Source organism: Rhinolophus sinicus, linkage group LG04, assembly GCF_036562045.2.
Source record: "Rhinolophus sinicus isolate RSC01 linkage group LG04, ASM3656204v1, whole genome shotgun sequence".
Classification (NCBI taxonomy): Eukaryota; Metazoa; Chordata; class Mammalia; order Chiroptera; family Rhinolophidae; genus Rhinolophus; species Rhinolophus sinicus.
Genome location: NC_133754.1, coordinates 106313264 through 106327366, shown reverse-complemented (window position 1 = coordinate 106327366; position 14103 = coordinate 106313264). Strand labels below are relative to the sequence as shown.

The 14103-nt window shown below is 39.8% G+C and overlaps 2 protein-coding genes across 5 annotated transcripts in view; one reads left to right on the top strand and one right to left on the bottom strand.

The window, feature by feature from the left end:
• The window catches only part of CENPP (centromere protein P), a 261592-nt gene that overhangs the window by 240710 nt on the left and 6779 nt on the right, over positions 1-14103 (bottom strand). The window lies entirely within an intron of this gene.
• NOL8 (nucleolar protein 8) overlaps positions 1-14103 on the top strand; it is a 28174-nt gene that overhangs the window by 11876 nt on the left and 2195 nt on the right. For 2 of the 4 annotated variants that reach the window (XM_074330159.1, XM_074330162.1), the window contains 9 exons: positions 249-319; positions 2025-3888; positions 5214-5327; positions 5812-5934; positions 6212-6302; positions 8998-9139; positions 9540-9617; positions 12145-12413; positions 13844-13970. In XM_074330159.1, the coding sequence (XP_074186260.1) occupies positions 249-319; positions 2025-3888; positions 5214-5327; positions 5812-5934; positions 6212-6302; positions 8998-9139; positions 9540-9617; positions 12145-12413; positions 13844-13970 (2879 nt within the window). Of the gene's footprint in view, positions 1-248; positions 320-2022; positions 3889-5213; positions 5328-5811; positions 5935-6211; positions 6303-8997; positions 9140-9539; positions 9618-12144; positions 12414-13843; positions 13971-14103 lie in introns of all 4 variants that reach the window. The other 2 variants (XM_019713820.2, XM_074330161.1) reach the window with 1 other exon arrangement.

The following is a 14103-nucleotide window of genomic DNA, read 5'->3' as shown; positions in this document are numbered from 1 at the left end:
ACTAACAACTGGTGTTTTTTGTGTAGCATCCTATGTGTTTATATGGGATCGGTTGCTGCCCCAGTTTTCCTTCTTTTTACTTTCCTCATAACTTCTTTTTGAGAACTTATGTTTCCTTATCAGGAAAGTAAACCCAACAGTAATCATGGCCAACTGTGTGTTCAATATTTTAAAAAGTTACATTTATGCAATGTGGTGAATGTTTTCCATTTGTGACACATCTAGTAAATATATTGTTTTTCTTTTAGAATTGGGTTGTGAGTAAATTTGGAAGAGTCTTACCTGTCCTTCACCTAAAGAATCAACATAAACATAAAATATCCTTTGCAATTGGGTTTTTAGAGTAATTATTATTTACCACAGTGATGGCTAATTGCAAAAGTTTAATTCCTACTTTAGAATTTCCCTGCCTCTGTCAGGAAATCTTTAGATGTTTAACAGTTTTATGTTCCTAATTTCTAGGCAAGGTAAGATCTACCTGCCTACATGTATAGAAAAATTAAGAGAATAATAAGAGAATGTAACAAGGTTTTATACAAGTGAGTAATACAAATGATGATTGTCAGAGAAGCCTTTTCACTTATTGTATGTGCTTCCTCTCATGGATTCAAAGTCATTGCTAAAAGAGCTAAAGTAGGGCAAGTGAACATGGGGCCATTGGTAAGGTAGGCTGTAGAGAAAATGGAGTAGTTTTCACATTAATAGAAAAGTGATAGGAAAGATTCCAAGAAAAAGGAAATTAGTAGATAGAAATATGTAGACAAGCAGGTGGGTGGAGAAATAGTTTGGAACCCAGGATAAGCAAATTCAGACACCTGTTCCCTTGAGAAAATGAGGTCAAATTGTCTAAGACCTTGAATTCCTAGTGTCATGAACTTCTGGGCAGAGGGTACAGCTTGTGCATCCTTTAGCTCTTACAGTGTGTGTCAGTCAGAGAAGCAGAAGCAGTTCCACGTATTTCAAACAGAGGGCATAGAATATATGCAGTTAGTTTAAAAAGTGCAGGAGGAGCTAGAAGTTGATTGGTTGTCCAAAGATGAATAAATGCAGCAAACTGCTGCCAGCCTGGGGCTAGACAAGTAGACAGGTGTGTCCTCATTGCTTGTGGCTTCTATGCCACAGGCCTCGAGCCCTGGCCACATCTGCTACTGCTCTACCTGCAGGCTTCCCACCAATGGCAGCCACTAACAGCAGAGGAGAATGTTGAAGGGAAGTGTGAAGCTGAGAGACAGTGGACACGGGCACATCTCACATACTTGGCATATATTCAGTAGTTACTAAGTGAACAAAGAAACTTTCAGGAGTGATAACTTACAGCAACTCTACTTGACTATTTGTATGTTTTAGGAAATCAGCAAATGCCAGCTGTCATCACAGTATAGACATTAGCTAGAATCTTTCTGGATAATATCAGCAACAGAACAGGCCTGGTAAAGAAGTAATAGCTTTCTATTAGGTTGGTGCAAAAGTAATTGCGCTTTTTGCAATTATTTTTAACCTTTTTAACCCGCAATTACTTTTGCACCAACCTATAATAAAGACTTCTGCAGAGAGTGAGTACAATGTGAAACAGAGGTTATTGAGCTAGGAGAATCGGAGCTAGGATAGGCCAGCATTGAGAAGGCAGAAATGGCCAAAAGAATTTGAAACTCGAGGACATGCAGTGTCCAGCTGTTTCCCTCTGGGGGTGCCCCTCTACTCTGCTTTACAGCATCAATTCAGTGGATGGATTTCTTGGATTTATATACAATAGTCATGGGGCCTCTATACCTAGAATGTAATCTGAATCCGATTACTATAATATCTATATTCAAGTAGATATTCTGCCAGTTAATAGTGATGGTGCTTTGTTTTAACTCTGGAAAGACAGCTCAATTCCAAAGCCCCTGAGGTCATCCAGTGAAATTCTCATTTTATTGGATAGGAAACTGAGGGTAAAATTAAACTATTCCTTTTGATTCACCAGATTGACAGATTTTCCTAAAACCTAGTGCCTTTGTTTTGTTCCTTGACTTTGGTAACATCATGAAATATGATCCATCAAAATACTGCCACAACTTAAAGAAAATAGGGGAGGATTTCACAAATGTCGTCCCTATATCTAACCTCACTTGGGAACTGGAAGGAGGGAATGATCCTATGAGTAAGAAACGACGAGGAGAGTTTTCTGACTTTTACAGCCCTCCCAAGAAGATAATACAAGCGCAGAAGGATGAGGGTTCCACTGTGTCTGTGGCTGTGAGACCAAGACCCAGTAGGGTAATAGTGGAGAGTCCACACATGACACAGCAACAGGCCATACAAGAAATACCTAATAACCCCTTTGCTCCTAAGTTACCTCATGCACCTGATTCTGATAATCAGAAAGTTAAACATGCATTTTTTCAGACTTCTGGCCTGGAAACTACCGGGAGCAAAAACAGCATGTCTGGTGATGATCTTGATTCTGAAGATGAATTAAGACTAATGATTGCAAGAGAGGAAAACAGAGAGAGAACTGCATGGTCCTTAACAAATGAGTCTGGAAATGATCCCTTTGAAGTTGTAAGGGATGATTTCAAATCAGGTGTTCACAAAACTTGTTCTTTAACAGGTTTAGGCATCAAAAATAACATTTCTTGCCTTGATAGTGAAGATAATGTGGGAAATGATTGCAACTATGACTCAGGAGATACAGATGAAATCATTGCAATGAAAAAAAATGCTGGTAAAGTCAAAAATAGTACAGAATTTTCACAAATGGAAAAGCCTATGCATAAGAAAATTTCTTTCAAAAATAGGAAAAACTGTGAACTTTCTGATCATTATATTAAACTACCCAAAAAAACCAACGTAGAGCTAGCCAGCAGTCATAGAGTGAAGTGTCTTAGTCATAAATCTCTGTCCGACTCTAGTAGCAGTGAAGACACTGAGTCTGTGTCAGAATCAGCCGAGTCTGGGGAAGATGAGTATAATGCCATGATGAAAAACTGTCTTTCTGTGACTCTCACTTTAGCTGATTTGGCACAGTTGGCTGGTGGTGACCTGGAGGCTCCAAAAGAAGATACTGAGAGTAATGGCTGGGAAATCACCGCCAAGTGTCACAGAGCCTCCAAGAGCCTCCACAGGAGTTCTGGTGGCCTCCACAGAGGTCAACAGTGTATTCATCCTGAGGAGATTTTGGCTTCCCTTTTCAAGGGAGAAGAGAATACCCCTGGGAAACAGAAACAAAAGGAAAACAACTTAAAGCCAAAATTCCAGGCATTCAAGGGAGTAGGCTGTCTCTATGGGAAGAAATCAGTGAAAAAATCCTTGAAAGAGAGTGTTGCCTCTAACAATATGAATAAAAATCAGAATTCCTTGAAACTTGAGGATCCCACTAGTGTGTCCATGGAAATGGGGTTTCCATATGCTAATGGCTCATCAAGCAAACTGACTCCTTCCCAATGTACAAAAGAAGCAGATGACCCAAATCATATCTGGCCTCAAAAGAGACAGTCCACTTCTCAGAACCAGGATCAAAAAGTGGTGTTGCCTGGCAGTTCAGGAAAGGGAAGTAGAAATTCTGTTTCTAGTCTGTTGCCATTAAAAGATAAGAAATCTTTAAGTCTTGGTGTAGAGACTCCCTTTGATGAAGACTGTTGCCACAGGAGCACAAAGATGGGAGAAGGCTCTGAAAAGAGGCCTGATCTAAACAGCCACGTGGCCCCTGAGAAGTCACCAGAGGTCTCCAGGAGACAGTCTCAGGGAGGTGAAGCTGACATCCCACGTTCTCTTGGTGGTTCATCAGGTGTTAATGCTGAGGCCAGGCACGCTGAGGATAACCAGAAGCGTCTGGCAGCCTTAGCGGCGAGGCAGAAGGCAAAAGCACTGCAGAAGAAGCTGGTTCATGATGCTCTGGCAAATCTGGTAAGTGTCTGCAGTCTATGGGTTTAACAAGAGCTCTCAAATTTCATTCTTCCCTTCCCATGAAGGCAGGTGTGCCCCTTCAGAGGTTAGTATCTTAGCACCCACCATTTCCATGTGCTGAGTCATTGAGTTAGAAGTTTTTATCACCGTATATGTTTAGTATATCCCAAAGGAAGTGAGATTAAACTATTTATAAAACATTTTCATTTGTTTTTATCTAACGTTTTTTTCATAATTTCCTTTAGAAACTAGAAGTGGTATAGTTGATGTCTGAATTTACATATAAATCATTTCCCAAGTGATTTATATCCCAAGATTTACTATAATGAGCTTTATTCATTCTTTAAACAACTGCTCAGTACCTAGGAGGTTCCAGGCCTTCAATAAGTGTTGGGTTTACAGAATGAGGACCGAGGCTCACGGTCCCCGCCGCAGGTGGTTATTAGCTCATAGTATGGTGAGCAGAAGGGAACAGTTCAGTGCCACTGACCAAGAGACAAGTATGCCCCTGAGCCCTGGCAGCACATGGGAGGAACACCAGGTTGGTCGGGAGGATGGGGTAGGGCCTTCCTCAGCCTGAACAGAGTCTGGTGTGACGGGTCAGTGAACTGGTCGGCAGAGGTCAAAGCGTGCGAAGGGAGAGGAAAGGCGAAGTGAGTATTTCCAGTCAGTGTGACTGGGATGTATACAGTATGGGGTAGCAAGAAATGAGGCTACAGAGGTAAGTAGGGGGAGTTGTGAAGAGGCTACGGAGTTTAGACATAGTCTTAAGACTGAGAAGAATGAAGAGCTTTAAGCAAGAAAATGAAGGCTGGTTGTGTGTATGTTGGAACAGGCATTGGCAAACTACAGCTCCCAGGCCATCCAGCCCATGTTGGTATAGCCTCCAAGCTAAGAATGGTTTTTATGTTTTAAAGCATTTTAAAAAAGGAATACAGGACCAAGACCACAAAGCCTAAAATAGTTACTCTCTGGTCCTTTACAGAAAAAGTTTGCCAAGCTCTGGGAAACCATTGTTCAGGCCACGACAAACAACAGATCGAATTGGGGCAAATCTGGAACCAGAGTCAGCCTTTGGGAGGTCATGAGCCAGAACCAAGATGGTAACAGTGGGAATAGACAGAAAAGTTACCAAGAAGGTCCATTTGATGGGACTTGGCGATCAACTGGATATGCAAAGAAAGAGAAGTCACAAGTGTCTGTCTTGGGAAAATAAGTGGACAGTGGCATCGACTAGACAAGAAAAGAGGATGAGAAGTAGACTTGGCAGGGAAAGGAGCCGGGGGGTTGTCTTAAGATGTAATGCTTTTGATATAATGCTCTAGGACGATCATCCAGAGGACAAACCAACACACGTCATCTTTGGTTCCGACAGTGAAAGTGAGACAGTGGAGACAGCCACTTGGGAGCAAAGCCATCTGGGAGAGAAACCAGTGAAAGTAAGAAGTTCAGATTGTCTGTGTGGGCATTCCTCTGTGGTTGCAGATCCAGTTCTGCCTTTCACATACCAAGACATGCCCACAACTGCCAGGCTCAACGTATAGCCTTCCAGGCGCTGTGAGGAGATTCCAGCCCACCCAGAGCCTACAGGACCTTTGAGATTTTCTCCCGCATGCACCTATCCTCCACATCATCGGACAGTGACATCAGTATTAGTGAAATCCTGCAGAAAGTATTCTCACATATGTAATAACTATCCTGACCCCCCTCCCGCATTCAGGCTATGTGGGAGCCTCTGGACCAGTGCACTAAGAGGCCAAGTAGATATCCCTGAGTCGGGAGTTTCTGTTCTCACCACCATCCACCCTTTCCTGGGAGATGCATCTGGGTTGTTCGTTCTTAAACGTGAGGAGAAGATGACATGAAGAAAACACTGATTGCCTCAGTTTTTAATAAATGTTTCTGTCTTCATCTGTGTAACAGGAGTCCTTGGCTGCAGCATCTGGGAAGCTGTTCGACAGCAGTGATGGTGAGGAATCTGATTCCGAAGACGACAGTAGCAGGTTCAGAATTAAACCTCAGTTTGAGGGTAGATCTGGAAAGAAGGTTAGTGAAGACTGAAAATAATAAAACTTGCAATGTGTCCTTATTTTTTGACATAGTCCATCAGTCTAGGTAAATGCAGGCCGACCTTGACATACACCATTGTTTATTTATTTTGGGAGTAAGTCCTGCACAACCTGTTCTGATTGGTTCATGGGTAGGTGAGGATATGCAGACAGCAATTGGAGTTTCGAGGTGTGGGAGGGCACTTGGGGGGTCTTCTTTAGAAGCAATTTCTTGGGAATGTGGCCTTTACTTGTGTGTGTGTTTTGTCTTTGAGCTCATGGACTTGCAGTCTCATTTTGCCACTGATGACAGATTTCGCATGGACTCCCGATTTCTAGAAAGTGACAGTGAAGAGGAACAAGAAGGTAAATGCCTCATTGTCCAAACAGTCCTGATGTCAGAGCTGGGACATCCTGAAAAGTCACCTAGTTTAGCTGCGTCACTTAACACATGGAGAAACTCTACACCCCAAGACAGTGAATTGTGGAGCTTATAATCCATTGCTTCGCTTACTCAGTACTGCCTGAGTTTGTTTGTACATAGTAACTTATTTAGAAAATTTAAATTAGTTGAAGCTGCCAAAGAGGACAGGAATAGATAGCATCCACCAGAGGCACCATCTTCCTCCATTCTATCTCTGGCATAAGAGAAAAGGTGGTCCCTGCCTAGCAGTAGATTGGGAGGTCCAGGTGAGTCCATGGAACACAGGTAAGTCACACTTGGCCTTCTACAAGAGAGTCTTCAGCTTCCCTTCTTTGTGTGCTGGTGCAGGTTTTTAAAAAGCAATATGCTGTTGAATGCTACTCTACTTGAATTCATCCTGCTTAGGGTATATCTAACAGTAACGATGCTATCAGACGCATGCTAATTCTACTCTTTGACTTCCTTTAGCTTTTTTTGTAGCAGTGATTCTAAACTTCCTCTACAAGACCTTTTACTCTTATCCTCCAGTGAGCTCCTTGCTTCCCTCTCCAGTCTCAGAACTTCTCTTTTCTTTACATCTCTTTTTATCTCCTTCCTGAGTTCACCTAACCTGCATCTTAATCCCTCGATTTATACATCCCGTTCCCCCCTTTCTCACATTTCTTCTAGTCCCTTCCCTCTTTCTACGAAATCTGCTCTCAGAGGTCCAAAAGCCATTTCTTCAGCCCTGCCAGTTTTCAAGTTGCCACTCCCTTCTTTTTTTTTAGTTTTAAACTTGAAATGAAAAAAAAAAAGAAAATTGCATCTAATTCAGAAGCCGTTGACTTTTTATTGAAAATACATACAGTCTGTGATTTGACGCTCTCAATTCTTTGAGATGATTATCATGTGTATTGTACATTTCCAGAAGCTCAGGTTCAAAGAGTAAATTCTCTAGGATCCATATGAACTTATGTTTCAGAGCTTGTCACCCAAAATTCCATGTTTGAAACATAGGAATGGACAGAACCTTGGGAATATAGACTCCGTTTAGAGCTGCATTTAGAGGTTACTTTCCTAACTTCTGCCACTTGGTCTGTCCTTCCAAATTCTGGTATGTGTCCCTCAGAGCTGTGAGTAACCAGTTCACCAAATGCAGGGGCATTTTCTCAAGCTTCACCCTCTTCAGCCTGCCCATACTGTTTGTCACTGTTGACCATCTCTTCTTGAATGTTCTCTTTCCCTTCTTGGCTTCATTATACCATGATATCCTGGTTTTCTTCTTCTTGATTCCTGATTTTCCCTTTCCCTCCAGAGGTAGGCTCTTCTCAAGGTTCTTTTAAGTTCTTGTGGCTTTAGTCTTCTCTTATATGTGGATATTTTCCAAATTGGGGTCGTCTTGGCTCCTGACTGTTCTGCTGAGCTCCAGCCATTCTTTTCTGAGTGCCGGATGGATATTTCTCACAGGTGTTCTTGGGCCCGTGTTAAAACTCCCAAATTGAATTTCATCTCCTTTGGACCCTTCTATTTCTGTTGATGGTACTTCCATTCTTAGGTACTCAGACATGGAACCTCTCTCTTTTGTGTCTTTCCTTCCCACGGCTCAATTTTTTTGTGAATTGCAAAGACTCTTGCAAGTAAGCAGCATGGCCAGCCTACAAACACCGTGAGCCCTTTGGTATAAGTTCTGCTCCTAGTGGTCATTATTAGATTAAAATTGAAATTGCCCGCCATTTTTGAAGTCAAAAGTTGTTGAATATTAGTAGTTCATATGGCTCAACCTACTGCAGTATAAAACTCTTCTGTACTTTCTTTAACGTACATGTTTATTTTGTTTCCTACACCTGCCAGGCTCTCCTCCCACCTCAGGGAATCCACTTTGTCTTTCCTCCCTTATAGTCTACCTGGTTTATAAAGCATTTCTTGATCTAATTGAACATAATCTTTACCTCCTTTGAAACCTTAGGAACTGCGGGAGCATCTCTGTAGAGAACTTGTTCAAATCAGCATTTTGTGCCGGCTTCTGTTGCTTGGTTCATATCCTGTGCTATATTGAAAGGGTTTTTAAGGCTTAGACTTCTTTTCAATTGTAATCCAAACTAGCTGTTTAACTTTATTCTCTGGTATTTGTCTTTTTCTAGTAGTTGAGGATAACAGCTTACAGGCTTCTATGATACCCTGTGTGGATAGGCCTATGGCTCTTTCCCGCAATATTACTGAATCAAAAGCAGAAACAACTGTCTACTAATACATATTAATAGTCCGTAAAATTACTATCTTTCACTTTTAGATTTACATGTAATTTAATTTTTCACATTTTTAGAAGGTAAAAAAATGAGTCTATAATCATTTGTTTTGTAATTAGTCTTTGTCAGTCTTTACATTAAAAACTGTTAGACTGCCACTGAAAGCCATTAAATCCAGATTCAATTTTTATAATTAGAAATAAAAATGGGACTTATTTGCTTGTCATGCATCTTCTGGATTGATTCACTGTGGCATTGAGGGCCTGGGGGTAGGGAGCTTAGGAAAATGAGGTTTAACTTTTCTTCCTATCTTAATGTGCTTTGCACATATTTAGGTGATTAATAAATATTTGATGATTGAGACTTCTTAAGTACGTTTGCCTAGAGATTGCTAATGATCGTTCCCTCTAAGAGGTAAATGAGAAGACGACCACTGAGGAGGAAGAGCTTGCTGCAGAAAAGCTGAAAGCCCTGGGCGTTGTACAAAGTGTCCTGCGCGCCAGCCTACGAGGTCCTGCAAACAAAGGACCAGCAGCAGCTGCTAAGAAATTCAAGTATGATTTATGTTCTATCCCGTCCCACCCTGCTTTCCTTTGCCAGTTTAAAACTAGGCCATTTTAAATTTCCTGGGGAGGGCAGTGGCAATAGTATCAGACCCTTAAAAATATATTTACCTTTGACCCAGTGATTCAACTTCAAGAAACTAATCTTAAATTATTTTAGTATGTTTAAAATGAATTTTAATATTGACAGAAAAATCCGGAGAAACTCAAAACTAGACAATTTAAAATGTGATTGTTTCTAATGAGATCCTAATACTCATTTTTGATGTTGTGTAGCTTTGCCTTGCTCAAAATTAGAATCATTCTGATGTTGAATTATAATTTGCTATTAACATTTTGCATGTGTGTTCTGATTTATCTCTTCCAATTTATCATTCCTTTTTTTACATAGGGACATCATACACTATGATCCAACAAAGCATGACCATGCCACTTATGAAAGAAAAAGAGATGATAAACCAAAAGAAAGGTAAATCAAGCTACTTCTTTTAGTAGCAGGATCGTATGAATTAATCTCATTTTGGATAATGAGAAGAGTAGATAGTAACCAATATCCCATCCATTGGTCTCCACTGTATTTAGTTTAAGACTAGGGAGGGAGCAGTTAGAGTGGAATTATGGACATGGTAGAGAGAGCCTTAACTTTGACAAAGGAATCTTATGCATATAAATGATAATATGTGCTCCTAATCTACTATGGCACCTCCTACTTACATTAGTTTCTTATATTAGCTATTTATATTAGCTGCTGTAACAGATTACCACAAACTTGGTGGTTTAAAACCACAGAAATTATTTTCTCACAGTTTTGGAGGCTAGGACTCTGAAATCAAGTTTATTGGAAGGGCTGCGTTCCTTCCAGAGATTCAGGGAAAAATCCATTTCACGCCTCTCTCTTAGCTTCAGGAGACTGCCAACAGTCCATGGCATTCCCTGGCTTCCAGCTGCTTTTCTTCAGTCTCTGCCTCCATCTTCACATGACCTCCTCTCTTCTCTGTGGATGTCATCTTTGTATCTATTATAAGGACACTTTTGATTGCATTTAGGGCCTACCTGGATAGTGCTGGGTAATCTCTTTGTTCCAAGGCCCTTAACTATTCTACAAAGACCCTGTTTCCCACTAAGGTATAATAATATTTACAGGTGCCAGGAGTTAGGGCTATCCTGTTAGTTTGATAAGTAGGCCATATATATGGAGCAACCAGTCACTTCACCTGGTTTAACCACCTTCATTTTCCTGCTGTTAAAATCACTAAAGGCAATGTGTTATCCTGAATTAGCTCCTGGAACAAAAAAGACATTGTGGAGAAACTGGTAAAATGAGAATATGATGTTTGCATTTAGCTAATAGGAATGTAACAACGTTAATCTTTTAGTTTCCACAATTCTATCATAGTTATATAGGATGCTACCATGAGAGGAAACTAAGTGAAGGTTATTTGGGAACACTGTACTATCTTTGCAAATTTTCTGTAATTCCAAAATCGTTCCAAAATTAAAGGTTTTTTAAAAAAGAATCAATATCAGACCAAAGTAGAAGTAACATAAATATTCCCTGCAATATAGAAGTTTCATATGAGTTTTAGGATAATCCACATTGAACATGGTACATAAGTAGGAGGTATTTTGTTCAACATACTAGTTTTTATTTCCATCTAGGGTATATTAGTTATCTATTGATGCATAATAAATTGTCCAAAACTTAGCACCTTAAAACCACAAATATTTATTATCTCAAAGTTTCCATGAGTCAAGAATTTGGGAGCACCTTCTTTAGGTGGTTCTGGTCAGGGTCTCAAAAGGTTGCAGTCTCTGAAGGCTTGAGATCTGCTTACAAGGTGGTGTGTGCATGTGACCATTGGTAGGAGGCCTCAGTTCCTTGCCTCGTTGGCCTCTCCATTTGGCTGTTGGAGTGCCCTCACAACATGGCAGCTGCTCCAGTGATCCAGAAGAAGGTGAGAGCAAGGAAAAAGCCAGAGTGCATTCTCTAACTCTAGTGTCAGGAGTCACACACCATTACATCTGCTTTCCTGTGCTGGTTCAAGAGATCACTAAGCCCAGCCCACACTCCAGGATTGGGGGAATTCATTCCACTGCGTAAAGAAGTATCAGAGGATCTTTGGACCACTTTGATATCCACTACATCATAGCTCAGTGACAATCCCTTGGAACTGTCTAAAGAACACCAGGTATTACAGAGTTTGCTTCCAGGGGAGGCATATCTGCCTTAAATCCTAGCCAAATTGGTTTATTTAATGAAGTATAGAAAAGTTATCACTGTGAAATAGTCTCCACCAATAAGATGATCATTTAGGACATCTCATCATTTTAGAGAACACAGAATTTTGGCCAAATATTACTCAACAATATATATGCTGTCAACTCTAATAAGAAAAAGGATTTTAATCTTTTATTAGCTAAAAACTTGATATTAGAAACTGCCACGTAACTTTTTATCTAAGATCAAAGAGAAAAGCATATTCCTAAATATAGAGCAGGTTTATGGTAATATAAAATTTTCATTCCAAAACAAACTAGACTTAGCATATTTATAATTCATTTCTAAAACTGAACTATGACTAAATCCTTTTATGCCGGTTTTATAAAATTAAAGAATTTTAGAACCTGGGAAGGGCTTAGAAGTCACCTGATTTATTGCATTCATTTTGCAGATGAGGAAACTGAGGCACAATGTTGTGAAGTGATTTTTTTTTTCTTACTCAAAGCTAGTATCTTAGGAGTAATTTCTGAATTTTAGTTTAGAGGATAGAGATAGGAGAGTATCATATTTAATACTTGGAGCTGTTTGAGATAGTTTTGTGTATAAGAAACTTATTGATCAAGATTCTGCTTTTATGAGTAGAGTTTTATATGTGGATCCTACTGCTTGTTGGAAGGATGGAATTAAAGTTATCCAAGGTATTTTCCTTTCTTGATTTCTGGAAATTTTCCAAAAATTGACTGTTTTGTTGTGATGCACATGTCTGTGAATGCAGTAAAGCAAAGCGAAAGAAGAAGAGAGAGGAAGCTGAGAAGCTACCTGAGGTGTCTAAAGAAATGTATTATAACATTGCTACGGATTTAAAAGAAATATTCCAAACTATGAAAGATACCAGTGAAAAGGAAGACATGCCCTGGAATGAGGACTGTGGTGGAGAGAAAGCCGAGGAAGTCCATGACCCTCCCACTCTGGTGACCGGGGCCCAGCAGCCTAGCGAGTTCACATTCTCCTTTTTTCATTTAGACGCCAGAGATGCAAAGGAAGGTACTTTTTTTTTTTTTAACTTTTTCATTCCAGAAAGTTTAAACTCAATTTTGATTGAGTCTACATTAAATGTAATGATCTAACATTAGCTGAAGAGCAGATTCTTCCTTCCACCTAGGTAAACAATATGAGATTCAGTATTTTGTTTTAAGGGTGCCAGCTTCTAGAAGCTGGAGAATGATGTACAGTATCCCTTCTGTTGAGTAGAAAGAAATAGTCATGAAGAAGTATAGTAAGTATAGTATATTTGAATAGCTTCATATCTTAAATGTATTTGGAGAAGCCATGACTTCTGTATGATAGGGGAAAGGAAGAAATAGGTAACCTTGGCTTTGTACAAATATGCTATGTCATAGAAATGCCAGTTGTTTTCTAACTTCATCCTTGGACATTTGCCAGAACCTAGCGAAAAGCACCAACTCCAGCATGTACAGTTTTGCATTCCATTTCAGGAGGGTTACCTCTGAAGGCCAACATGGGCCAAAAGTTAAAAACACCTGGTCCTTCAAAGGCTGCTCTTCACCTAGTGTTCAGAATGCAAGTGCAGCTTTCCTGGAACTTCATTACAAAAAGCAGGGTATGCCTCTACAGGACAATATAAGCACACCTACAGTGGATTCTACTTTAAAGATCAGCTGGTAAAAGGGCATCGGTGTTTAGCAGATAAGTATTAAATCTCAGCTCTGTAGTATTCCAGCAGGAGCCACAAAAATCTAGGAGTTTTTCAAGCATTGTCCTAAATAAGACACAATATATCACTCCTTACCTTGTCTTTCCTGTGCTGTCCATTTGAGTACAAAGTTAAGTCCTAACCTGTGGAGCAGAGTTGGTGTGATTTGGATATTGGCGATAATTCTAATAACAGAGCCAACTGTGAGAAATTGGTCTTGAAATGAGTACTAAGAAAATTCAGCAATCTGGGGGACGTGCTTTAAGCACTTGGGACACTCTGGGACTCGTGAGATGATCATCCACATCTTACAAATTTTTTTTTAGCAGTTCTAGAAAGAGGTTTTGGAAATTGAAACTGTAAACATATGTACCTTCTCTCATTTATGAATAAGCAGGAGGGAAAACTGATTTCACTACATTGTGTTATATTTTAGGCTTCTCATGCTAGCACAGTGCCACATTTTGTTTCTGCTTTTTTTTAACTATGTTGCCCATTTATAAACCTTTAGTTTTTGTATCTTTTTACAGTGTTACTATATTCCTTATCAGATCACCCTAGCAATGCCAAAATATTATATAGTAGCTTCTCTCAATTAATATTTGAAAAGCTTAAAAGATACTACCTGTTTTTAATTAATGATTAAGATACTGGAAATTTAGAGATAAGCATGCATGGTGAAAGGAATCAAATGAGTGTGTTGAGAAATGCTTGGTTGTTGGTTACAATCCCGTCTTCTTTCATTGTCATGACAATATAGAGACATATAGAGTTGAGACAGTGAATCCTGCTAAGACTGCCTGGCAGAGAGCCCCTCGTTTCCAAGACAGCAGTTCAGAAGGGGAAGATGTTACTGAAGAAACAGATGACAGAATGCCCAGCCCTGGGTAAGCAGTTTGTTTCTGTACAGGTACACTTCATAATTTGTAAAATCTGAGTTAGACATGCTTTGGAAATATTCTTGAAGTATCTAAGTTTATCTTTTCAAGACTATTCTATCAGCTCATTTAGAGAGTTCTG